The 26,185-nt window shown below is 52.7% G+C and overlaps 1 protein-coding gene across 38 annotated transcripts in view; it reads left to right on the forward strand.

The window, feature by feature from the left end:
- Positions 1 to 26,185, forward strand: part of COL13A1 (collagen type XIII alpha 1 chain) — a 164,748-nt gene that overhangs the window by 119,817 nt on the left and 18,746 nt on the right. For 17 of the 38 annotated variants that reach the window (XM_084997163.1, XM_084997166.1, XM_084997188.1 and 14 more), the window contains 15 exons: positions 777 to 803; positions 5,059 to 5,112; positions 6,525 to 6,611; positions 8,105 to 8,158; positions 9,306 to 9,350; positions 9,776 to 9,844; positions 11,286 to 11,309; positions 13,012 to 13,074; positions 14,627 to 14,671; positions 15,018 to 15,170; positions 16,019 to 16,117; positions 17,725 to 17,769; positions 20,985 to 21,026; positions 22,023 to 22,049; positions 23,219 to 23,299. In XM_084997163.1, the coding sequence (XP_084853289.1) occupies positions 777 to 803; positions 5,059 to 5,112; positions 6,525 to 6,611; positions 8,105 to 8,158; positions 9,306 to 9,350; positions 9,776 to 9,844; positions 11,286 to 11,309; positions 13,012 to 13,074; positions 14,627 to 14,671; positions 15,018 to 15,170; positions 16,019 to 16,117; positions 17,725 to 17,769; positions 20,985 to 21,026; positions 22,023 to 22,049; positions 23,219 to 23,299 (915 nt within the window). Of the gene's footprint in view, positions 1 to 776; positions 804 to 1,742; positions 1,806 to 5,058; positions 5,113 to 6,524; positions 6,612 to 8,104; positions 8,159 to 9,305; positions 9,351 to 9,775; positions 9,845 to 11,285; positions 11,310 to 13,011; positions 13,075 to 14,626; positions 14,672 to 15,017; positions 15,171 to 16,018; positions 16,118 to 17,724; positions 17,770 to 20,984; positions 21,027 to 22,022; positions 22,050 to 23,218; positions 23,300 to 26,185 lie in introns of all 38 variants that reach the window. The other 21 variants (XM_084997168.1, XM_084997172.1, XM_084997195.1 and 18 more) reach the window with 4 other exon arrangements.

Below are 26,185 nucleotides of genomic sequence, written 5' to 3' on the forward strand. Positions count from 1 at the left end.
CTCAGCGAGTAGCCGCTGGACCAAGGGCAGGGCAGGCAGGATTCAGAAACGTTTCTCTTAAAGTAACCTCAATGCACAACTCGAACAACAGATGTTTCAGCCTTGTAAGTAGCAAATGTTTCCCAGCCTCAACTAAAGGGCTCACCAGCCTGCCCGTGTGCAAGGAACCCAGCAAAAGGAAAGCCTTTACACTCCAGAATTCAGTCGCTGTGTGCAGATGGGCGGGGACACCCCAAAGTTCAAATGCTCAGTGTGGCGCTCCGGCAGGTCCCTTACAGGGAGACCGTGTCCCGAACAAATGTTTTCTCCTTCCTTTCTCTCCCTGCCCCTGGGCCACCTCACACCTGCCACCCTCTCGCGTGGGGGAAGAATAAGAAACAGTCCAGGAGGGGCCCGAGTCCTAGGCAGAGAAGAGCCCTGGGCTGGCCAGATGCTGCATCTGTCCCCAGGGTGCCTCTGCTCCTGGGCTCACTCACTCTCGCTCGCTCATTCCTTTCCCTTTCTTTTTCTTTTTGCGCCGGCACCTGCAGCGTATGGAAGTTCCCAGGCCAGGGATGGAATCAGGACTGGGAACTGCAGCTGTGGCCTACGCCACAGCCATGGCAACACTGGATCTGAGCCGCATCTGGGTGGGATCCTTAACTCACTGAGCAAGGCCAGGGATTGAACCTAAATCCTCACGGAGACAATGTCAGGTCCTTAACCCACTGAGCCATAGTGGGAACTCCCTTGATCTCTTGTTTCTTTACCTTAATCTTCTTTTTTCCCCTCCACAGGGTGAGCCAGGGACCCCAGGAGCCAAGGTACTGATATGGAGGACATGTTATGGGCTGCACGGAGCATCAGGCATGGGTGGAGGTGGGAGGGGCTGCTGCTGTTGTTTTGCTCTTGGGCTGAGGCTGGGCTGAGGCTGGTCTGCGGCTGGGGACCTGACTGAGCAGAGGGGAGCCCACCCGAGAGGGCTAGCTTGTCAGGAGTGCTCTGCAGATGCCTCCCCGTCCCTGGATCCTGGCTGGACAGCTGTCCAGTTGGTGTTCGCGCCAGTTCCAGCGGGCAGTGACTGCTGAGCCCTGCACCTGCAGAGCTCCGTCTCTTGTTTAAGACAATAAGAGATGTAACATGAGAAAAAGTTTCCATGGTCAAATATGGTTGAGAAATACAGGGTTAAAACTCTTACACAGGTTTCTCTACTGCAGGCCTTCTCAGAGCCTTTATTATGCTAACTCTACATTGGGAAACCCTTAAAAAGTGGTATCTTTTATTTTCTTTTTTCTCTTTTTTTTTTTTGTTTTTTTTTTTTTGTTTTTTTTTTTTTGTTTTTTGTCTTTTGGGGCCACATCCACAGCATAGGGAGGTTCCCAGGCCAGGAGTCAAATCAGAGCTGTAGCTGCCAGCCTACGCCACAGCCACAGCAACGCCAGATCCAAGCCTAGTCTGCAACCTACACCATAGCTCATGGCAATGCTGGATCCTTAACCCACTGAGCAAGGCCAGGGATCAAACCCACGTCCTCATGGATGCTAGTCAGATTCATTAACCACTGAGCCATGACGGGAACCCCTCCTTAAAAAGTAGTATCTTGAGCAGCATTTTCCAACTTTTTGACAGGGTATTCTTTTTTAAGAGAAGCCTTCTTCTAGGACCAGTGTCCAGAAATGCTGGTCTGTGATGACTGTCCCTCTTGCCTCTCTCCCCACCCCACCCCATCCTCTTAGCAGTGACTTTCTCTTCTTACCTCAAAGGGAGACCCAGGAGCAACAGGGAAGCCGGGGCCCCCAGGTTTGCCGGGAAAGAGGGGGCAGAGGGTAGGATATTGTGTCCTTGAGTGTGTGCTCCCTTCATCCCGGCCTCCGCTGGTCCCCCACTCCCTGTGCCCCCACCCCTATGGCTGGTGTGCCGCTTGCAGTGTGCTGTGGGTGCATGTGTCCCCAGAACAAGAGGAGTGGTGGGATGGCCTGACAAAGCTTCAGAAATTCACTTGAGAGGACACCCTTTCTCCCTGAAAGCCATTGGGCACCCAGGAAGAAAGCCCAGTGGAAGGAAGGAAGGAAGGCCCTCTTTCCCCTGCCCCCAGCCAGGCTTCTCTGGGGCAGCACCACACCCTTCCGCTCAGACCTGGCTGAAGGCCCAGGCACAGCCCAGGCAAAGAAGGGCCAGCAGGGGCCTCAGAATTCATACCCACCTCATCACCTGGGCCCTTATCTGGCCCTTCTCCCAACCCTTGACCAGCTTCAGGCCATTTTTGTCATTCACCTCCTACCAAGGACAGATGTCAAGGGGATGACCCCCAAAGATGTGGTGTGGCATCCTTCGTGGCTCTAGCTGAAAAATTCATTGAGACATCTGAGCAAGTTATGACCCCAGGGCCTCTGTTTATATAATGACACATGAGAACCACCTGCCATCAAGCTATGGAGAATAGAGCCTCTCCTGGTGACGTGGCACAGTGCTCTTAGGGGGCCCTCCTGATACTGGATACTTTGTGAATCAAAGTTAAGGGAGGTTTTTTGGGGTTTTTTCTTTTAGGGCCACACCCTTGGCATATGGAGGTTCCCAGTTGCAAGCTAGGGCTCAGATCAGAGCTACAGCTGCAGGCCTACACCACAGCCACAGCAATGAGGGATCCGAGCTGTGTCTGTGACCTATACCACAGCTCACAGCAATGCTGGATCCCTAACCTACTGAGCAAGGTCCGGGGATCGAACCCAAATCCTCGTGGATATTAGTGGATACTCGTCAGATTCATTTCCACTGCGCCACAATGGAAACTCCGTGAAGTCTTTCTTCTTCTCCTTCTTCTTCTTCTTCTCCTTCTTCTTCTTCTTCTTCTTCTTCTTCTCCTTCTCCTTCTCCTTCTCCTTCTCCTTCTCCTTCTCCTTCTCCTTCTCCTTCTTCTCCTTCTCCTTCTCCTTCTCCTTCTCCTTCTCCTTCTCCTCCTTCTCCTTCTCCTTCTCCTTCTCCTTCTCCTTCTCCTTCTCCTTCTCCTTCTCCTTCTTCTCCTTCTCCTTCTCCTTCTCCTTCTCCTCCTTCTCCTTCTCCTTCTCCTTCTCCTTCTCCTTCTCCTTCTCCTTCTCCTTCTCCTTCTCCTTCTCCTTCTCCTTCTCCTTCTCCTTCTCCTTCTCCTTCTCCTTCTCCTTCTCCTTCTCCTTCTCCTTCTCCTCCTTCTCCTTCTCCTTCTCCTTCTCCTTCTCCTTCTCCTTCTCCTTCTCCTTCTCCTTCTCCTTCTCCTTCTCCTTCTCCTTCTCCTCCTCCTCCTCCTCCTCCTCCTCCTCCTCCTCCTCCTCCTCCTCCTCCTCCTCCTCCTCCTCCTTCTCCTTCTCCTTCTCCTTCGTCTTCGTCTTCGTCTTCGTCTTCGTCTTCGTCTTCGTCTTCTTCGTCTTCTTCGTCTTCTTCGTCTTCTTCTTCTTCTTCGTCTTCGTCTTCGTCTTTTTAGGGCCGCACCTATGGCATATGGAAGTTTCCAGGTTAGAGGTCAAATTGGAGCTGCAGCCGCCGGCCTACACCACAGCCACAGCAACGTGGGATCCAAACCACATCTGTGACTTACACCACAGTTCACGGCAACACCGGATCCTTAACCCACTGAGTGAGGCCAGGGATTGAATCTGCATCCTCATGGATATTAGTTGGGTTCATTACCACTGAGCCACAACGGGAACTCCCAAAGTGAAGTCTTTGTGGCACATCAGGAGAATGGGGGTGCCGGATCTGGCTCTGCCACTGATGCAGTGAGGGGCCATCCCCCGTCACAGAGCCCCTTTATCTGTGCCGTGAGCGCAGGGTTCTGGGGTTCCTGCCATGGAAGAGAAAACACGCCCTTCAGTAATACAAGAAGCTGGTTAGGGAGGGCAGTCATTTGCAAGGGCTGACCTATCAGCAGACCACAAATCGTGTGGCTTGAACAACAGAAATTTATCATCCCACAGTTCTGAGGCCAGGAGTCTGAGATTGAGGTGTCCACAGGGTACCTTGATACCAGGAGTCTGGTGTCAAGGTGTCTGCAAGCTGTGAACGACCATCCGTACCCTGCCTGTCTCCTGGTTTCTGGTCATTTGCTGGCGTCCTTGGCTTTCCATGTCTTGCAGAAGCATCACCCAGTCCCTGCCTCCATCCTCATGTGCCTCATCCTATGCATGTCTGTGTCCCAAACTCCCCTTTTTATAAGGACACCAATCTCACTGGATTAGGGGCCCACCTGCTCCAGTATGACCTCAGAACTGAGCTAATTACAACCCCAGAGGCCCACGTTCCCAATACAATCACATTCTGGGGTACTTGGAGTTAGGATTTCAACATCGGGATCTTTCTGAGACACAATTCCACCCCTAATAGGAGACAAACTTCTCCAACTATTTCTCTAAAGGAGAGGTTCTGGTTGGATGGTTTTTGTCCTCCCTAGAGGTAAGGAGGAGGTGGGCAGAAGCTCTCCCCAGTAATCACGAACCTCTAATTGCTAGACATTACAAACATGCATAAAGAGCAGATCTGTTAAAAAAAAAAAAAGAAGAAGAAGAAGAAGAAGCTTTTTCCAAATATTGGCATTCTTTTTTTAATTTAGGGCCACACCATGGCATAGGGAAGTTCCCAAGCTAGGGGTCAAATAGGAGCTGCAGCTGTTGGCCTATGCCATGGCTACAGCAATGCTGGATCCTTAACCCACTGAGAGAGGCCAGGAATCGAACCCACATCCTCATGGATACTAGTCAGGTTCTTAACCCACTGAACCACAATGGGAACTCCAAAAATACTGGCACTCTGAACAGGTTGACTCTCCCTAGGAGACCCCCAAAGGGACTAAATGCTCTTGGCCCCTCTCACCGCATGAGAGCCCCCCTGACATGCGGCCAGAAGGACAATGATACCAGTGTGCAGAGTCCCAAGGAAGGAACGAGGTCCCCAGTGGGGTCCAGCAGGAAGTAGAGTCCTTCAGAGAACAGCCCATTCGGGGGCGGGGGGCAGGAGAGAGGAAAGCCAAGGCCGGTCGCTTGAGGGCTGGTCCCTCGCCGACCTCTTTGAGAAACACTTCCTAACCCGACCTGGTTTGCATTTCCTCCGCAGGGTGAGAAGGGGGCTGTGGGTTCCCCCGGGCTACTTGGCCTCCTGGGGCAGAAGGTGGGTATCGACCAGCTCTGAGCGGTGGTAAAAGCCCCAAGGTCCGTCACCACCCACGTCCCAGCCCTGCCCATCCACACAGCCCCCAGCTTTAGCAGTCTCTGTCCCAGGTTGGGGGAAAGCAGCTAGAACACAGCCAGATTCAGTGTCAGGGGTGGTTGGCATGGGGTACCACACAGGAGGCCCTAATTGGCAAAAAAAAAAAAAAAAAAAAACCCAAATTCAAAGAATTCCGTAGCTCTGCCCTGGACTGATTTCTTTGCACCAGCTCTGAAAGTGTGTCCCTATACATGAGCTCCTTAAGATAGTCCATTAAAAGGAGTTCCCATTATGGTGTGGCGGAAACAAATCCAGTTAGTATCCATGAGGATGTGGGTTCGATCCCTGGCCACACTCAGTGGGTCCAGCATTGCCTTCAGCTGTGGTGTATGTCGTAGCTGTGGTGTAGGCCACGCTTCAGATCCTGCGTTGCTGTGGCTATGGCACATGCTGGCAGCTGCAGCTCCCATTCGACCCCTGGCCTGGGAACTTCCATATGCCCTGGGTTCAGCCCTAAAAAAGCAAAAGAAAAAAAAAAAGATATTCCATTAAGAAAAAGAAGACGGGGAGTTCCCGTCGTGGCGCAGTGGTTAACGAATCCGACTGGGAACCATGAGGTTGCGGGTTCGGTCCCTGCCCTTGCTCAGTGGGTTAACGATCCGGCGTTGCCGTGAGCTGTGGTGTAGGTCGCAGACGCGGCTCGGATCCCGCGTTGCTGTGGCTCTGGCGTAGGCTGGTGGCTACAGCTCCAATTCAACCCCTAGCCTGGGAACCTCCATATGCCGCGGGAGCGGCCCAAGAAATAGCAACAATAACAACAACAAAAAAAAAAAAAAAAAAAAAAAAGAAAAAGAAGACGACCTGAGGTCCAGTACATTTGGGGAGAGCTGTATGAGACTGGCCCCTCAGGGAGTCCTGGGCACCTGGGCCTGCCTAAGAAGCGCCTGGGGCCCAGAGGTGAGGGAGGCGGTGAAGCTTCACTTCCCTCCCTCTTCCCTAACGCTGTTTGGCCACCAAACCCCTTTCGCACACTTTGAACACTTCCAACCAGCCGAAGGAGTGTTCCATGGAACACACTTTGAGAAACACTGCTCTCGCTCCCGGTCCTAATGGGTGTCTGGTTCTAGCTCTATATCTGTTCCCCCTTCAGGAACCAGCTCCATTCCCTCCTTCAGTCCCAGGGCCAGGCTTCTGAAGGCCTCTGGTCCCCAGCCATCCTGGAGCCCACAGTCCCTAAATGTCCCCCCAACATTCAGCGCAGACGGAAGGAGCCGTCTGTTGCCTTCACTCCTTTGCACCGTTGGGGGAGAAACCGCGAGGATGGACCACCTCCCTCCAGGATCAGTTATGGTTTCTCTACCTTCCACCCCCAGGGAGAAAAAGGTGATGCTGGCAACTCCATTGGAGGAAGCAGAGGGGAGCCCGGTCCCCCAGGGCTCCCGGGGCCCCCGGGGCCAAAGGTGAGGCTTTCCCTGGGGTCAGTGCTCCAGGCAGGTGTTTGCCTGGTGCCTTTATCCTTAGCGCATTTGGAGGACCCTGTGTCCTGGATTCCTCGGCTTCTCTCCTGCTCTAGTTGTGTGGTTTTCCCAGTGGATTCTAGAAAGGTCACTTGGACCCAGCTTCTGCTTCCAAGCTGAGAGTCTCTGACCATCCAGGAGACATGTCTTCTCTGGGGCAGGTGGATGGTCCCATTGATTCAAATGGCTAAGATGTAACCGTGTCAGGAACCAATACCTGCAAAGCCTTAACACAACAGGAAGGGCCCCTAGCCTGGGCTCTGAACCCATGCCGGTCAGACATGAGCTGGGCCCACCTGGTGTGGTGCACTGGTGGGAGGCAGGGCGGCAGCAGTGGGGCAGCTGCAAAGGGGGCCACCCACATTTTCCTTGCGTGGGACAGAAGCTGCAGTGGTAAGATTTTTCTCCAAAGCAGACGCCTCCTGCATTGCTTGGTTTATTTTAGCAGCACAAGGAAATAAAGTGGGGACGATGTCTCTTTCTTAGCATAAGGAAAGGATTCATTACTCTGTGTGATCTGAGGCCATGCCCTCATTCATTCAGCTGACATTTATCATGGGCCTGCTGTGGGCGATGAGGCTGCGGAGAACCTGCCCCCGGCTTGCCCGCCATCCAGCAGGAGACGCAAACCCACAATTCACAGAAATATGGTGCAGGGAGCCACAAGGAACCCCACAGACAAATGAAGTGGCAGGAAGCGTCCCAGACTCAGCCCCATGTGCCCGTGTGACTATGGCAGGAATAGGGCTCAGCCCTGCCACCTGGGCTCCGGGCCACTGCCTTGCTGAGTCGTCCCTGACCCCACAGGGCCTGGATACCAGGCACATCTCGGGTCTTAATTTGGGGTTGGGGAAACCTGGTCACTGATGCCCCTGCCTCCTGGGACAAAAGAAGACTGTCCCCAGAATCATGTCCTCTTTCCAGGACCAAGCAAAATGCTGAATAAGTGAAATTTTTGGAGTGGAACCCCTCCTGCCTCTCCCTGCTCCTCCCGTCTCAGCCTCCCGGGGCCCCCTCCCCATGTGCCCGGGGTCTTTACGCTCCCCTCTGTCTCCCAGGAAGGACCTGGTGAGGTGTGTAAGTGTCCCAGGCACCAGATGACCAGCTTCCTGCAGCCAGGAGCTGATGGCAGCCCCCACTTGGGGGTCTCGCAGAACTGGGCATGCGTGTGTTAACCGAGACTGAGGCGGGCCTAGCAGTGCAGCGCTCAGAGGTGGAAGGGAACAGACGGGGAGGGCTGCTAGGAGGAGGTGAGACCCAGACTAGGCCCAGGGGTGGAGAGGAGTCAGGCAGTGGGCTTCAGTGGGTTAGTGGAAGCCCCTGGGGAAGGAGAGGCCCAAACGCAGTAACACATCAACAGCCAGACCATCTTTGCCCCTTTAAGCAGCTGTCCAGCTGCCCTGCATGTCTTCATCCGTCTCTCTTCTCTTGTCCAGGGGGATGCTGGAGCTGATGGCCAGGCTGGCCCCCCAGGACGACAAGGAGACAAGGTACAGAGGCCCCCAGATCTGAGAGCTATGGGATGAAGGTCAGCTTGGGAGTTCAAGCCTCGGCTCAGAGAGCTAGTGAGCCTTGGCCATGCCTGCGGCTGGGCCCCCAGGGCACAGGGTTGATGGGCCGGCCTCCTGCCTGCTGGTCGCCTCGGGCTTAGGAGAACTGCCACTGGGACGCAGCCTTGCAAAGACAGGCCCGGGATAGGGCACTGGGCTGGGGAGTAACCCGGAGCCCTGCTCCCTTCAGCTTCCAAGCTTCTGGTAAAGGCGGGGTTCCGCTTCCCCCAGCTACTCCCCGTGGACTAGTCAGCCTGGTGCTGCTGTGTCCTCCACAGGTGCCCTGTGACTGGGAGGCTGTGGATGCTGGGAGGTGGAGGGCAGGGGACCTGGACCCCGTGCGCTGGCCAAGGGCCCAGTCAGCAGGAGTTGGGTTATATTAAAGGGTTTGTTTTCCCTCTAATTTTACTTCCTATTTGATTTTTTAAATTGTGCTCAGTCTTCCTGTTATCCCAGAACAATTGCGACTATGGTTTGCTTTTTGCAATTTATATTACTGTTTCATTTACTCCCCATAATTCGGTCCTGTTTCCAATAGGAACAAATCCCCCATCCCACCCCCACCCCCGATCCCGCTCCAGGAGGCTGGGTGTTCCTAACGCCTCACCCTGGCCCCCATGTTTCCTGCCACATTCGGGTCTTTCACCAGCACAGAGGTCCCTGCAGGAAGCGCCTGGGCTCTCCGTGGCAATTATCAACCACCCAGGCAACTGGCAAAAAGTTTCTGAGCCCTTGTTCCTGGTGCAGCGTGGAAATAAAGAGGAGCCAAGGGTGTGGTCCCTGCTCCTGAGGAGGCAGCTGACTTAGGGGACTGGGGAGAGGTGATCAGATGGGTGGAGTCACCAAAAACTAATGCAGGGCTGAAAGAATATCAAGTGCAAAGCTGGAGGGAGACTGGAGGGAGGGGGAGTGGGGACCCGAGCGGGGAGCCTGCGTGGAACACACAGGGAGCTCTGCTCCCTCCTGGCCTGGGCTGAGCTGAACCTCCTGGCCCCTGGAGGGCCCCTAATGCATGGCACATCTGGGGATGTCAGATTCTCTGTACCTGGCTTTCTGCCCATCTCACTCCGATTTTGCCGTGCCACAGGGGGAGCCTGGAGCAGCTGGAGAACAGGGACCTGCTGGCCCCAAGGTATGCGCATCTCTTACGGGGAGTCCCAGCACGCAACTCACCTCCCTGGGGTCACAGTGTGGAGTGGCTTGTCCCTGGAGCCTTGGGGGTGGTGGGGAGGGGAGTGCTCTGGCCCCAGGCGGGAGGTCTGATATTGCAGCCACGACTGGACTCGGTGTCCCCCAGTTATGCCCAGTTCGGGGCTCTCACATGGAGTCTTGTCTATTGGTTTTGGACATCTGCACCCCCACCCCCCTGCCCCAAGCATCCTCTGAGAGTGTTTGGAGCCTGCTGTTAGAGCCCCCGCCCCCCAATCCCCAAAGCTTCTCTGGATCCACCTGCGCAGCCAGTGTCAGCTATGGGCCCATTTGGTGGAGAGCAGGAGGTAGTTGTCCCCAGGTCCCCACTGGTCCAGGCCCTGAGCGGAGATCTCCTTTGTCTCGTAGGGCTCCAAGGGTGAACCAGGGAAAGGAGAGCTGGTGGACTACAACGGGAACATCAGTGAGGCTCTCCAGGTGAGTGGGGACCGTCCGGGGTCAGAGACCTGGAGGTACGCAGGGCCTCGGAGCTCTGCTCCAGGGCCTGAGGAAGGGGCTGTGCTGTCCAATATCCCCAGGCCAGGCTGCCGGGCAGAGCCCCCAGGACAATTGCTCCCTTGCCTTCCTTCCCTTAGCCTCCTCTGTGCAGTCCCCAGGCACATGGCTCCCTCCTTCAGAATCTGGGTGGCCCATCTTTCAGTCTGGACCCGGCAGGCCTGGTTTCCTGGCTCTGGATCACCAAGGGCCATAACTGGAGCATCCTGGCCTCTGTGGGGTGTGGCGCATCTGGGATTCTGCGGCCCCATTTCTCCAGCACACGCTCTCCCCTTTCACACAGTAGAATCTGTCTTCCTGGGACCCATCTGCCTCTGTGTCAGTATCCTCATACTTCAAGTTCACGTGGTACTCACCGTTAAAAGCGGGGCACCCTTGACATTTGGGGCTCAGTCATCTTGCCTGCAGGGTTGTAGAGGAAAGCTGTGCTGTGTGCTGGAGGGTGTGTAGCAGCATACCTGGTCTCCACCCAGGAGATGCCAATCGATGCCACCCACCCCCCAGCCATGACAACCAAAATATGTCTCCACACATTGCCACATGTCCCCAGGGGGGCAAAATCACCCCAGTTTGAGAACCGCTCTTTTAAAAGACACTTTTACCTATGTCAATCCATTTGCAAAATGTACAATTAGGTTTTTAATGCCACAGTTGTCCCTTAATTTATTTTTCAAGCGACTCCATATTTTGCTGTACCATGACTGTTTGTTTAAAGGGAGGTACATCGGAGCCTTAAATCTGGGTTCTAGAAGAGGGAAGAGCAAGGGAGAGTCCCAGTCAGAGATTAGAAAGAATGGGGGAGTTCCCATCATGGCTCAGTGGTTGCGGGTTTGATCCCTGGCCTCGCTCAGTGGGTTAAGGATCCGGCGTTGCCATGAGCTGTGGTGTAGGTTGCAGATGCAGCTCGGATCTGGCATTCCTGTGGCTGTGGCGTAGGCTGATGGCAACAGCTCCGATTCGACCCCTAGCCTGGGAACCTCCATATGCTGCAGGAATGGCCCTAGAAAAGGCAAAAAAAAAAACAAAAAAAAAAAGAAAGAAAGAATAGGGGTTGCTTCCCTCCCTTTCCAGTAAAGTAGAAGTTTGCGGTCCTTTTCAGGGCGTATCCAAACCCCTTGTAGGACAGCCTCAGAGCAACATTTGTGCATGTGGGGCGTCCTCTGTCCAGTGACGACAAACTGCTGGCAGAGGTAAGGGTGGAGTGAGGCTGGGAGGCACAGAGCCTCCGGAGAGGGTCTGCCTCTCCTGTACTCCTTCGAGAGGCCCCCATGCCACGGTTCCAGGACTGGGCCAAGGGGACCCTCGCTCCCAAGGGGCGGCTCTTGATTTGCTCTTCAACTGATCTCGTGGTATCGGTTTTCAGGAGATCCGGACACTGGCCTTGATGGTGAGTCTCCCTCTTCCTCACTTTTCTGGGTCCTGGGTAGTGAGGGCGGCGGGGGGTGGGGGGTGGTTGCTGGAGGCTGGGGAAGGGCAGCTTGGAAGCCCAGACTGGAGGTCTCGCCTCCAGAAGGCAGGCACTGGGCTTCTGGTTAGGGTGGATCTGCACCTGAGCAAGGTCATGGCTGTGGTCTAGAGTGGCTTTTCACCAACTCAACAGTGCACTCCCATCACAGGATAAATGCCAGGTCTCCTTGCAGCTGTGTCAAGAAAATAGAGATGTAGAGAAGGAAATTTGTATGTTTCTCCTTTTACTTAACATTTAGCTAGTAAAGTACATAATTCTGAAAACTCAGGAGCAACCCTCCACTTTTGCTTCTTTCCTAGAAGTTAATTTCATTATCTGTGTCTGGAAAACCAGTGGATTCTAAGCCCAGATTTAATACAGGTGCCTACCACTGACAGAGCCTCAGTGAATATTTGAAGCTAAAGTGACTACCACCAGGTTTAACTTCCACGGCAGAGAAGAGAGAGGCGATCACCAAGTTCTCAAATTATGTGGCATTTCCTTTCACTGAATAATTTTTAGTGGCCATGTGCTGCAGAACAACACAAACCCAGAATCAGGCACCAGTCATAGATGCTCCAATCCCAGAAAGTGGTATTAACCACGTGATTCTGAAATCAAGGAGCTTCATTTGGAAACATTAAAATATACTATTTGAAATAACTCTTGGAAGCAAAACTTTCCTGGAAGCACTTTTTTTTTTAATACCTAAAATCAACCTTGAAGTCCTCATTGTGGCTCAGTGGAAACAAATATGACTAGGATCCATGAGGACACAGGTTGGATCCCTGCCCTCGCTCAGTAGGTTAAGGATCCTGCATTGCTGTGACTGTGGTGTAGGCCAGCAGCCATTAACCCCTAACCTGGGAACCTCTGCATACCACAGGTGTGGCTCTAAAAAGACAAAAAAAATCAACCTTGTGCTATCATTTATATATAATAAAATGTATCCATTTTATGTGTAGCATTTGCTGAGTTTTGATAATTATATATACCCTTAATCCACCACCGCAATCACTCCAGAGAGTTCCTTCACCTGCCTAAGGAGTCATTCCCACACCTACTCCCAGCCCCAGGCCACCACTGATCTGCATCTGTCACTGTAGATTAGGTTTGTCTTTTATAGAGTTTCCTGTGAATGGAATCACACAGTCTGTAGGCATCTGCACCTGGCTTCTTTTGCTCAGTATAACGTGTCAGGGTTTCTTTCTTTCCAGCTTGGTTCTTTTTTTCACTGCTGCGTAGTATTCCATTGAATGAGTGTACCAGACATTCATCTGTTGATGGACATTTGGGTTGTTTCCTGGAGATATTTCTAAATCACTCTCAGGGAAGGTCATATTTGTCTTCATGGGGCTCAAGGAGCCCCCAGAATGTAAAGGGAAGGGGATGGAGAAGCTAATAGGTGGGTCTAGGTTCCCCACCCTTCACTTTAACCCAGACACACTCAAGTGCTCATCTGCTTTACACTGTGGAGTCTCTGTGTTATTTCCTTTGCGGGGGGGGAGAGTGTTCCTGCCATTGATGTAATGTTTGGAAATGACGGATCTTTATAAACCAGCCTCTGCATACACCCGTCTGGAGACAGACCACCCGTCCTCCATTGGAAAATTCTCCCACAGATCTTTCTTCTCTTTCCTAGGGGCCCCCTGGCCTTCCCGGGCAGATTGGCCCACCAGGAGCTCCAGGGATCCCAGGCCAGAAGGTAACACTGTCTTGACAAGGGGGATGCAAACCGTGCAGAGGCCTTGCATATGTTTCTTAGCTCAGGACCCCACCGCTGTCCCTAATCCTTGTCCTTCTCATCTTCCCAGAGCCAGTACCACCACCACACTCTGGCCTGTAATTTTCTCCAGCGCCCCATGTCACCGCCCCACTCCCCCCACCCTTGCTGTCTGTCTTGGGCTCCTCCAACTCACAGCCCCTCTGATGTGGTGGAATCTGGGTCTAGATGAGCCCCGGCCCCAGCCAGACTCACAGCAGGGACCCAGCCCACCATCAGGGCACGTGGTGCTTGAGCCCCCCATCTCACCCCCTCTCGATTCCTGCATTTGCTCCCTTTTATCCTCTGCCTCCCGCCCCTGGGATTTTTCTCAGAAGGCCATGAACTGTTGCCCCTCAGTCCTCTGTTCATGAGGCCTCTGCCCTGAAGTCCTTTCCCATCTTTAAAGTCTTCATATTTCTAGCCCTACATGAAGACCGCCTCCTGCCTGAAGCAGCCCCTGATCTGGCAGGTGGAATTCACAACTCTTTCCTCTCGACTTGCCTTGGTGGTCCAGCTGGCTGGTTACCTGGCCTCAGAGCAGAGGCCACACCTCCTTTCTCTCCCTCCCTGACATAAAGAGGAACTAGGGTTGATATGAAGTGAGGGAGGAGTTCCCATTGTGGTGCAGTGGAAACGAATCCAACTAGGAACCATGAGGTTGCAGGTTCGATCCCCGGCCTCGCTCAGTGGGTTAAGGATCTGGCGTTGCCATGAGCTGTGGTGTAGGTTGCAGATGCGGCTCGGATCTGGCATTGCTGTGGCTGTGGTGTAGGCTGGTGGCTACAGCTCTGATTCGACCCCTAGCCTGGGAACCTCCATATGCCGCGGGTGCAGCCCTAAAAAGACAGACAAAAAAAAAGAAAAAAGATATGAAGTGAGGGGAGCTCCCCATGGGGGGCCAGGACAGGAAGGCTGAGTTTGAAGGGAACAATGTGGCAGGCAAGCACCCCTCCCATGGAGTGTGGAACTGGAGCCCCGGGGCCCTGGGGTGGCAGAGACAACATGTAAGGCTGTAGCTAAAACACGGACTGTGGAGCAGGAAGGTCCGGCCTGGCTCCGTTCTTCACTAAGTGCTGGCCTTGGGCTCATAATGCTGCCTTGGGGTCCTTACCTCTAAAACAGAGTCAGTGAAAGTACTTCCCTCCCTGTGAGTGCTAAGGAAGCCTTCTGCATCAGAAGTGCTGTGTAAATAAGATCTTTAGAGGAGTTCTGTTGTGGGGCAGTGGAAACAAATCTGACTAGTATCCATGAGGATGTCGGTTGGATCCCTGGCCTCGCTCACTGGGTTAAAGATCCAGCATTGCCATGAGCTGTGGTGTAGGTAACAGACACGGCTCAGATCCTGCGTTGTTGTGGCTGTGGTGTAGGCCAGCAGCCGCAGCTCCGATTCAACCCCGAGCCTGGGAACCTCCATGTGCTGCTGTTGCAGCCCTGGAAAGCAAAAAAGAAAAAAAGGTCTTTTGAGAGTGACCTTTGGTTGTTCTGGCTGCAGGGGGAGATTGGACTGCCAGGGCCTCCTGGACATGATGGGGAAAAGGTAAGGACACTGCCAGACAAAATTCTGAAGGCAGTCTTTGCCCTGAGGGATGAGGGTGAGGCTCTGGAGGAAGCCCAGGTGCAGGCTGAGGGGTAAGGAAAGGGGCGGCAGGGGGCCAGGGGGAGAAGCCCCACTGCTGGCCCCAGGGAGCCAGGCAGACCCAGGCTGGGATGGGCTGGGGCTGGTGGCCGAGGCCCGTCAGATTCCCAGAGGCATTTGGACAGGCTCTCAGCCGGGTCCAATCAAGCACCAAAGCGCCGAGTCCTTGGGCCCCCCCTTCTTTCATGTTCTTACACTTCGTTTCTCTATCAGTGTATCTAATACGTGCTGTTGATCTTTTCTCGAGGGACCTCGAGGCAAACCAGGAGACATGGGCCCTCCTGGCCCCCAAGGCCCCCCAGGAAAGCCTGGGCCTGCAGGAATGAAGGGAGAAGATGGACACACAGGGAGCCCGGGAGAGAAGGGGGAGAAAGGGGAGACGGGGCAGCCAGGCCCACCGGTGAGTGCCAAGGCCACGTCACCCTTGGAGCAGGCTTCACTCCAAGCAGGACCTGGCTGTGCGCTGTGCCAGCAGCAGCCTGGAAACCTGGAGCCTGGAGCTGGGGACAGGGGGCTCAGCCAGTCTCCCCTCAGGCCATACTTTATGAAGGCCAGCTTCCCACCTCAAGAGATCTAGGTCCTATTCTGTCATCTCCTGTCTGGGTCCTCTGGAAGGTCCCTGGGCCCGGCAGAGCCTCAGTTTCCTTATCTCTAAAATGGGGGTGATAATCTTCTCCCTGGATACCTCACTGGGTGGTTGGGAAGGAGATGAAGTCATGGATGTAAAACTGTCTCTTGGGGAGTTCCCGTCATGGCACAGTGGTTAACGAATCCGACTAGGAACCATGAGGTTGCAGGTTCGATCCCTGGCCTGGCTCAGTGGGTTAAGGAGCCAGCGTTGCTGTGAGCTGTGGTGTAGGTCGCAGACGCGGCTCGGATCCCGTGTTGCTGTGGCTCTGGCATAGGCCGGTGGCTACAGCTTCGATTAGACCCCTAGCCTGGGAACATCCATATGCCACAGGAGTGTCCCTAGAAAAGGCAAAAAGACAAAAAAAAAAAGTCTCTTGGGACAGCATGCAGAAGCCCTGTGCCCAGGAGAGGCACAGACAAGGAGCCTTAGCCTGAGCCAGCAGGGCACTGGCTTGACTGGGGAACCTTCTCCGGCCTAATGGTTTCCATCTGTGAAATGGGCAGCACCCTAGGCGCTTTCCCTTGGAGGGAGGGCCTCTGCATGCATGCCACAGCTGGTCTCTGACCTCAGAGTGATGACCGTAACCTTGACTAACAGAGATCTTTGTCCATCTGCAGGGTCTAGACGGCCCAACTGGGGAGAAAGGAGAACCAGGAGGGCAAGGGAGACCAGGAGTGACCGGATTGCCTGGCCCAATTGGGCTCCCAGGATTTACAGTAAGGCGAGGGGGCCGGGTATCATGGTTATCAGCCGGCCTCTGCAGACGAGGCCAAGCAAGCAAGGCACCCCTCACAGCTGTCACCTGCCTTGCGGGTGCCTGGTGCAACAGCAAGGCTGCACTGACCCACAGCCTACCTGTCTGGCCTGAGGGGTCCTCTTGATGAGCAGCTACTCCCTTAGGGGCCATTGAGTTTGTAAACAGGGGATCACAGCATGGTGGCCTCTGTCTCCAGGGCCAATGTAGTTCAAAGGTGCTAGAACCTCAGACTGAAAATTCTCTTCTTAGAAGTGGAAAGAGGAGTTCCTGCTGTGGCACAGTGGATTAAGGATCTGGTGTTGCCATAGCTGCAGCTTGGATTCGATCCCTGGCCAGGGAACTTCCATATGCCACCAGTGAGACCAAAAAAAAGGGAAAAAAGAAGAAGAAGTAGAAAGAGCCTCAGAGGTCAGGCAGTCCCACCTCTGACCCAGTGCAGGATCCCTCGAGAGCCACTGACTGTAGCTGCCCCACTCATCTGGGACAGACAGGTGGCTGGGGGCCTCCCGACTTGTCCCCTCCAAGCCAGAGGGCGTGCTCCCAGTGCAGTGGGAAGTTCCCTCATCACCCGCCCCCCATGGCCCTGGTTCTGCTTACAGAAGCATGTTTGCTTTCTGTAGCTGCAAAACAAGTCCCCACCCATTCAAGGGCATAAAATGGCACGCATGTGTTATGTCACAGTTTCTGCAGGTTGGGAGTCCAGGCACATCTCTGCGGGATCCTCTGCCCAGGGCCTCACAAGGTTGCAGTCAGGGTACCATCCAGCTGCACTCCCATCTAGAGCCAGGATCCTCTTCCGAGCTCACCACTGTTGGCACAATTCTGTTCCTTCTATAACAGGACTGAGTCCCAGAGCTCCTAGAGGCCACCTACAGTTCCCGGCCACACTGCCTTCCCCATAGCAGGGTCACATTATAGCAGCTTGTTTCTCCAAAGCCAGAGCCAGCGCAGTCTCTGGGTGCATGCTAGCCAGGCAGTGTGTGTAATATACTCACTTGTAACAAACTTAACATAGTGTGTGTTATCATTTGTATAACGTAAGTATGTTATAATTTGCAACATAAGCTTATAGCATAATCATGGGCATGACATCCCATCACCTTTGCCATATGCCATGTTCTATCGGTGAGAAACAAGCCCCAGGTCTGCCCAGGGGTCAGTTCCCTGCAGGATCCATGCAGAACTTCAGCCTCTCCTCCCACATGCCAGAACCTCAGCTTCAGGAAGTCAGTAATCACAGGCCACATGTCCCAGTCATCGTCCTTCTGGCTGATGAACTCCGCAGCCTCCAAGGCGGCCTCGTCTAGTCCTGGTCTGTTATGTCGCAGATATGAGGATGTCTGTCCCAGGCTCCCCCTAGTCCTGGTCTGTTTTGTTGCAGATATGAGGGTGTCTGTTCCAGTCCCAGGGAGGACCTGGGACTTGTTTCTCACCAATAGAATGTGGCATATGGCAAAGGTGATGGGATGTCATGCCCATGATTATGTTCTAAGCTTATGTTACAAATTATAATGTACATATGTTATAATTTGCTGGCACCCACGCCATGTTGTTTTGTGCCCACAGGGAGAGAAGGGAGAACCTGGGGAGAAGGGTGACCCAGGAGTGGAGGTAGGTTGTGTCTGCTCTGCTATTTGTGGCATGGAGACTATAGGACAGGGACTCTGTCACGTTTCAGTCTCTCCAGTGTGCATGGCATTTCTGTGCTCTAGAATAAGACTCAAGACTGCCTGGCATGGGAAGAGGGCAAGAATCTGAACCTTTAATGAGCACCTAAGGGTTGGCGTTGACCCTCAGCTCTGCTCCACGATGTCCCCATTAATCTCGGAGGCATTCATGGAGCACCTGCTGTGTTCTGTTCCCAGTGCTACAGCCTGGAGACAGGAAAATATACAGAACAATGCTGGGCATCAAACAGTCTTCAGGAGTAGGTGCTAGAATGGCAGCAGCTCGGGGAGTTTGGTGAGCACCCCAGAAGATGGGTCATTTGAGTGGGGTCTTGAAGACTCTGGAGGAGTTTGCCTGGAAACTCCAGAGATAGGGTCTCCAGAGAGAGGCATGATTCTTTTGAGAAGTGTGGTAGTGAAGGAAAGAGGAAAGAACAGCACAATGAGATGTAGTCAGGATGGAAGCCAGCTTCACATGAGATGGAAGGGAATCCAATCAGGGGAAAGAGCCAGAAAAGCAACAGAGGTTGAGGATGCATGAGGGAGAGGCTGTTTGGTGTAAGGGTGTGGACCACTCAGACACAACTGCAGAGATCATCAAGCTCTTTCAGTCCCCAGAGAGGTCTCCTCAGTCACCCTGCAAAGTCACCAAGCCCCATCTGCATTTAGTGAGACAAGCCTGATTATATAACATATATGTTACTTATTTGGAAAGTCTCCTAAGGAAATGCTCTGCAATTCATGAAAAGCCTTATACACAAAAATGTTCCTTCCAGAAGTACTTACTTTAAAGTAAAAATTGGAAACAGCCTATACTTCTAACAAGAAGGAAATGATTAAATAACTTATGGCAACAATACTAATGGTAATAATAGTTCTCATATTGAAATGCTTTCCTTGTGCCAAGCCCTGCTCTAAGCCCTGGCTGTGTAGGAACTCATTTTTATTCCGGTCAATGCATAGCACATCAGCAGTGAAAGGAGGCTTGTGGGGAACATACAAAAAAATGGAAAAATGAGTTTCATGTTAAGTGAAAAAGAGCAGAGAACCAGGGAGTTCCCGTCTCGGCTCAGTGGTAATGAACCCAACTAGTATCCGTGAAGGCACGGGTTCGGTCCCTGGCTCTGCCCAGTGGGTTAAGGATCTGGCATTGCCATGAGCTGTGGTGAAGGTCACAGATGCGGCTCAGATCCTGCGTTGCTGTGGCTGTGGTCTAGGCCAGCACTTGCAGCTCCGATTCGACCTCTGGTCTGGGAACCTCCATAAGCCATGGGTGTAGCCCTAAAAAGACAAAAGACAAAAAAAAAAAAAAAAAAAAAAAACAGCAGAGAACCAAATTTTATATGCATATATAAAATATCACCAAGTATAGATATATTCAAATACAATTATGCATCAAAAAAGAGAGGAAGGAAATAGAGCAAAATATTAGTATTATTCAAAAATATTCTTTTTCTTTCAATTGACTTGAATTTGTTAAATATTTGAATGGGTCTATTTCTTAAATTTTTTTAAATTATCATACAGGAAAATTGACTTTGGGGGCAATGTATACAATTCTGTGAATTTTAATACATACATAGATATATAACACTTTTTTTAAAAAAAGAAAATAGAGTTTCCTGGAGTTCCCTAATGGCTTAGCAGGTTAAAGATTCAGCGTTGTCACTGCTGTGGCTCTGGTTACTGCTGTGGCATGGGTTCAGTCCCTGGCCTGGGAAACTGCGTGCCATGGGCACAGCCAAAATAAAAGAAATCAGAGTCTCCAAAACAGGGTTCCCTACAAGGAAGACTGTAGTATTTTGGAGCTGAAAAGTCCGCAGGTCCAAGGGACAATAGGGGTACCCTTTCTGCCAAGTGCAGGGGCTCCCTTTCTTGGTAGCCTGGTAAAGGGTCCCCACTCTGGCCATACTGCAGGGATCTATCCCTGGGAAGGCGAAGGTGCCCAAGCAGAGCCCGGAAGCCAAAGTCAGGGACCCCACTCAGAAAAGAGCAGACTGGTCTCCTTCCTGCCTCTTGGGTGGCTGACTGTGGACAAATGGATGTCCACCCTCCCCAGAGACAGAATCTGCAATGAACAGTGTCCGGAGAGAGGAAGACCGCCCTGGCTTCCCCTGTCTCCACTGGCCAGTCTGAATCTCTTCACTTTAACCTGCTCTCAAGGGAAATGGAACCCTACAGTCTCCATCCTGTTTGTTCGAGACCTGGGGAACCTGAGGAATGTGCTTCAGAAGCATCTCAGTCTCCCCAATGCCAGATAACCAGTCTCTGTTCCTTGAGGCTAAAGGTCTCAAATCCAAATGCCGATAAGGACCAGGCATGCAACAAATGAGTGTAAGAAGTCTGGGTTAAGGAGTTCCCGTCGTGGCGCCAACAAAAACGAATCTGACTAGGAACCATGAGGTTGCGGGTTTGATCCCTGGTCTCACTCATGAGTTAAGGATCCTGCATTGCTGTGGCTGTGGCATAGGCCGGCAGCTATAGTAGCTCTGATTTGACTCCTAGCCTGGGAACCTCCATATGCTTTTTGCCCTAAAAAGCAAAAAAAAAAAAAAAAAGAGAGAGAGAGAGAGAGAAAGAGAGGGAAGTCTGGGTTAAAAACAATAGGGATGAGTTCCCGTTGTGGCTCAGCGAGGTAAGAACCCAACATAATGTCCATGAGGATGAGGGTTCGATTCTTGGCCTCACTCAGTGGGTTAAGGATCCGATGTTGCCAACAATCTGCAGCATAGACTAGAGCAGCAGCTCAGGTTCAATGCCCAGGGGCTTCCATATGGCTCAGGTGTAGCCAGAAAAAGAAACAAACAAACAATAGGGAGTGGTGAGGACTGGGGTAAACCAAAGAGCTCAAGCTCCACCCGGGAGGGGAAGCGCTCATTCAGCTCCAGGCGATCACTGCCAGATTTTGTGGTTTAAAAAAAAAAATCTAGAATAGATGTTTTCGGGATATTTCATGGCATTTTTCCCCCCAAAAAATGTGCAGGCTAGTGAGTTGCTACGAATTTCTAAGCTGTTCTAAGCCTTCATTTGGGAGACTGTTGTGCTGCTAGTTCTGTCCTTCAGCCTTGCAGTCTCCAGCTGGACCCCGGGCCGTGTCAGAAGGCAGAACCACTTAGAGTATAGCAGGGGGTAGGCTCACTGTCTCCCTTTGGCTTCTAGGTTCCTGGACCACCAGGGCCAGAGGGGCCTCCGGGACCTCCGGTAAGTCTGGAGGGCTTGTCTGTGTTTCAGTCCACTGTGCTTACATTCCTGATGCCCCCACCCCCACCCCAGCAGTCCCTGGGCTTAGTCTCGGCCTTAGGTACCATCACCTCCTGCCTCCAGGGTGAGATGTTCACATCCCCCTGCCCCTCCCTGCCCCTCCCTGCCCCTCTTCCCTCCCACCTTAAACGGGCATCATCTCTGTGACACTGGGGAGCCTGGGCATTGCCCAGTCTCCTGGAAACCGTTGACGGGCATGGCAGCCCCAGGGTCTGGTCCAGCCCTCCTGCAGCAGTTGGAGTCCCTCTGTCACTAAGTTCTGCCCTTTGCCATCAGACACCTACTCCTCTCCTTCCTTTTTTCCCACCAACCAGTCAGCAAGCAGACCAGGATTGAAATAGAAAGTGACCCATTTAAAACCAGCCCCACTAAATTGGCCTTTCCACAGTTTCCGATGTTAAGGCACCTTTAGAGGGACCCCTATGTGTTGTGCTTAGAGCACCCCCAACCATCCCAAACCAACAGATGCTGGTCCTTGCTTCTGTGGGGTTCACAGTCCTCGTGGCAATGGGTCATCCATTGTCACTGGTACCAGTGGTAGAAATAGTAATACTGACAGTAGCCACCATGTGTTGACACCTAACTATGTGCCAGATGCTACTCTAAGCACTTGGCACACATACACATTAATTTATTCAACTTTTGCTGTGTTCCCCTTGTGAGGTTCCAAATCTTCTCTCACGAGTCAACGATGGGGGCCACAGAGAGATTCTCGGTCATTCCCTGGCTGGGGAAGCCTGGCTCGGACCCCATCCCAGGAAGCCCCAAGTACGACACACTCCCCCCCCTTAGCATTCCCTTCTACCTCCCCTGGGCAGGGACCCCAGGCCAGGTTCTCTACCCTAAGCCCTTGCTCTTTTGTGGTCCATGTGGACAAGGAAGTTGGCGTACCCAGAAATGGAGTTCAAAGGTGCCTTGTTTTGATTCCAAATACAGGGGCTCCAAGGCGTTCCTGGACCAAAGGTAAGAAGAGGTCACGTGACAGGGACTGGGTCAGGGGGTGGGGGAAGGGGCTGTATCAGTGAGGGCAGGAAAGCCGGAAAGTGCTTCAGAGGCAGGGGGCCCAGCTGGCCCCTTCCCTGAGCAGAATCATGTGACACTTCAGCCAGTGGAGTACAATTAGGACAGAATTAGGACACGTCCTTCCCGTGTGGCTCACAACACCCATCATTGACCCCGGGCATGCTTTAGATTTAGAATTTTCCCATCCATCAATTGCCCCTTTGGGGTGACAGGTTAGATTTTTAGCAAATGATGGCATTCTTTTCCCCATGTAACCAGCCCCAGGCCCTTCACTCACCTGAAAGTATACATGAGAGACAGAGGGTGGCACAGCACAGGAGCCCTTCCCGGGACCAAGCCCACTGGACCCTGGCCTGGATCTCCCCCAACCTCTCCCCCCCACCCCCCATGGACAAAGGGGCTGATGGCATGACAACAGCCCTTGCCTCCTGCAAGGACACTCTCCAGGGGACTCTTAGGCAGTTTCTTCTCCCAGTTAGTGGCATTTCAGGCACTTGCCAACAGGTCTCCACAGGGTCCCAGGTTTTCTGCTGTGCGATTGGTCACCCATGCCAAAGCCTGGCCTGGGACTGACCTGTGGGTTTGTCTCTAATCCTCCCATCCCTTTTCCCTCTGAGGACCTCAGGGTTACCCCAGAGATACAAGAGACTCTGTTTTTGTTTTTGTTTTTGTTTGCTTTTTAGGGCCACACCCGCAGCATATGGAGGTTCCCAGGCTAGAGGTCCAATAGGAACTACAGCTGCCGGCCTACGCCAGAGCCACAGCAACACGGGATCCAAGCCACATCTGCAACCCATACCACAGCTCACAGCAACGCAGGCTCCTTAACCCACTGATCGAGGCCAGGGATCGAACCTGAAACCTCATGGTTCCTAGTTAAGATTCGTTTCCACTGTGCCACGATGGGAACTTCAAGGAGAGTCTTAATGAGGCAGAGCCAGGCTAAGAATTCAGTGATTCCTGGAGTCCCCAGCCCCATCTCCACCTCCTCCCTCCTCTACCTCCCACCCTTCCCCACCACCCAGCCCCATCTCCAGGACCCCAAGAGGTAAGAATGAGTTGTCTGGGACGTGCCCCTCTGTGATCTCGTCCGTCTCCCTTTCCTTCAGGGGGAAGCAGGACTAGATGGAGCAAAAGGAGAAAAGGGCGTCCAGGGAGAAAAAGGAGACCGAGGTCCTCTGGGATTACCCGTAAGTACCGCGCAGCCCGGCGGGGGGTCCTGAGGAGGGGCTGGGCAGGGCCCCGGGAGAAGGCCGCTGCAAAACTCAAGCTTCGAAAGTGCTGAGCCTCTCAGGAGTTCCCGTCATGGCTCGGTGGCTAACGAATCTGACTAGGAACCATGAGGTTGTGGGTTCGATCCCTGGCCTTGCTCAGTGGGTTAAGGATCTGGCATTGCCATGAGCTGTGGTGTGGGTCGCAGACACAGCTCAAATCCCGCATGGCTGTGGCTGTGGGGTAGTCTGGTGGCTACAGCTCCAATTCAACCCCTAGCCTGGGAACCTCCATATGCCATGGGAGCAGCCCTAGAAAAAGGCAAAAAGACTAAATAAATAAATAAAGTGCTGAGCCTCCCAGAGCTCCCTGGGGTTTTGTTTTCCCACTTGGACAAGATCGTAGCCTCTAATTCCCTTACTGATGGCCTCCTCGGGCCAACCGTGGCCTCAGTTCTGGAGAGATGTGAATCTGAATAAGACGAGCCCCCACTCCCCACCCCAAGGAGCACCCAGCTGGGGAGCCAGAAGGAGCCTGAAAGCAGCCTTAGGCTCTACCCGTGCTCAATTGAGGCGGCAGAACTCTGCCTTTATGGGAGCAATGGGACAGTGGAGCAGTCTCCATCTCTCTCTTGCTCTCCCAGGGGGACCCCAAGAGAGCCCCTGCTTTCTGCTCTTAAGCACTGGCCACAGCAGAAAAGCTTGCAAAAAGATCCTGCAGTCCCAGCAGGCTAAGACCATTTAAATCCCTGTTGCCTGAGGTCTCTGATCTCAGCCTGCTCAGGGCTGGAGGCCCGGGTCCGGGCCGGGGCTGCGGGAAGGCATCTGGCTCTCCAGATGTGGAGCCTGGATTGGGCGAATTCATCTGCCCCAAGCTCCAGCAGCTGGCCTCGTCCCTGCCTCTCCTGTCTCCAGGTGAGCACATCCCACCAGCCCCAGGCTCCATCCTCCCTCACACCCCAGTGAGGGTTCATTTCTCAAGATCCAGAAGGGACTTTAGGATTCCATGTAATCATTTTACTGATGGGTCCAGAGAAGAAAGTGCATCACTTGAGGTCATATATGAAGTCGATGGCCTGGCTGAGCCCAAGGCTGCACCTCTCCTGGGGCCACAGCCTTGCAAAGGGCTCTTTCCAGCCACTGGGGCTTCCCCTGTCCTGGGCACAAGGCCAATTCTTCCCCAGGAAGCTGTAAAAAGCCAGGGAGAGGGGGGATGGAAAGCCCAATTACCCCAGTTTGACAGAGCTTGAAGGTCTGGTTAATGTAATCGCAGCGACCAAACAGCAAGAGCAAAAAGTATGATTGCACCTCATTAGCTCATCAAATGTAGGAATATTTAAGGAGTGAACTTGCTTGACAGACCACAGTAAACTGATGACTTTAGCAGACATTTTCCCATGTCTTGAGCTCTGTCCCAAATGATTAAGTACTTTTTACTATTAAAGAGCCTGCCTGCAACCCCACCCCCATGCCCCATCCCCAACCACAAACCTCTCCTTGTCCACCTTCTTGGCCCCAACAACGCTGGTGAACAATGGAGAATTCAGACAGGGGTTGAAATGAAAATAGCATAGAGACCAAACAGGCAATATAAACAAAGAAAGTGCCAGAGGCAAGACAAAGTACCCAGTCTCTCTTTAATTTTTCAACTTTTTGATGGAAATATGGGTACAGAGAAGTACTGTGGCTAGCTTAAGAAAACAGCAGGGCAAGTAATATTCATAAAGGGCAACTAGCATAGACCTCAGAGAGACAATAAGGAGTAGTGGGGACTATGGTACACTGGAGACCATGGTCCCTTCTTAAGGGAACAGCCCTTCTCAGTTCAGCTGACTGTTACCTTAAGGGAATGAGGGTCCAGTGTTTCTGCATATTCTGATGTGTCTAAGGAAGCTAGACATCTGGCATTTAGTGATATCGCCTCATTTTCTAGTTTTAAACCAAATTGTTTGCAATACTACAGACCATACAAAATATGTCAGTGGCCCACATATGGCCCCCAAATCTCCAGTTCATGCCCTCTTCTCTAGACCTCTCAAGGGTACTCGGTATTAGAGTTCCCTTGTGGTGTAACAGGTTAAGGATCCGACGTCACTGCAGCAGCTCCGGTTGCTGCCATGGCGTGGGTTCAGTCTCCAGCCCAGAACCTCCATATGCTGTAGGCACAGCCAAAAATAAAAATAAAAAGATAACTCAGTATTAATGCTGTATGAATAAAGTCTCTGGATCTTTAGTTAAGTTCTTGTTTTAGGCTTCACCTCAGTGTTTTATTTCATAGAGTAAGCAGCCAATTTTTCCAGGCATATCCTATTGAGTTCCTTCTGTCTGCCCTGCAAAAGTGGTTCTCAGGGCTGGAATCACCTGGAGATTTTCAAGCATGCTATGACCCAGGACTCCCTCTTGGAGATTCTGTTTGAATTAGGGTGGGGTGGGGCCCAGGTATCTGTATTATTGAACATCACCCCAGGGGGCTGGCTATGTAGCTGAGGTGGAGAACCAGGCTATGTGCAAGATCCTTCTCAGAATTACATGATCCTAAAACTAAGAACCAAGGCCCTGTAGGATTCTGCTACCCAACTCTCTTCTCCTCAGAGGAAGCAGCTTCCAGCCTCCCTTTCCTGGGGTTATTCCCCCACCTTTAAAATCTTGAAGCCTTGGACTTCCCATCGTGGCTCAGCGGTTAACAAATCCGACTTGCATCCATGAGGTTGCAGGTTCGATCCCTGGCCTCACTCAGTGGGTTAAAGATCCAGCATTGCCGTGAGCTGTAGTGTAGGTCACAGATGTGGCTCAGATCCCCTGTTGCTGTGGCTGTGGTGTAGGCCAGCAGCTACAGCTCTGATTAGACCCCTAGCCTAGGAACCT

This window comes from Sus scrofa, chromosome 14 (assembly GCF_054392235.1).
Source record: "Sus scrofa isolate SSC_HxYL_T2T_F1_AM1 chromosome 14, Sscrofa_HxYL_maternal_Yorkshire_Landrace_v2.0, whole genome shotgun sequence".
NCBI classification, from domain to species: Eukaryota; Metazoa; Chordata; class Mammalia; order Artiodactyla; family Suidae; genus Sus; species Sus scrofa.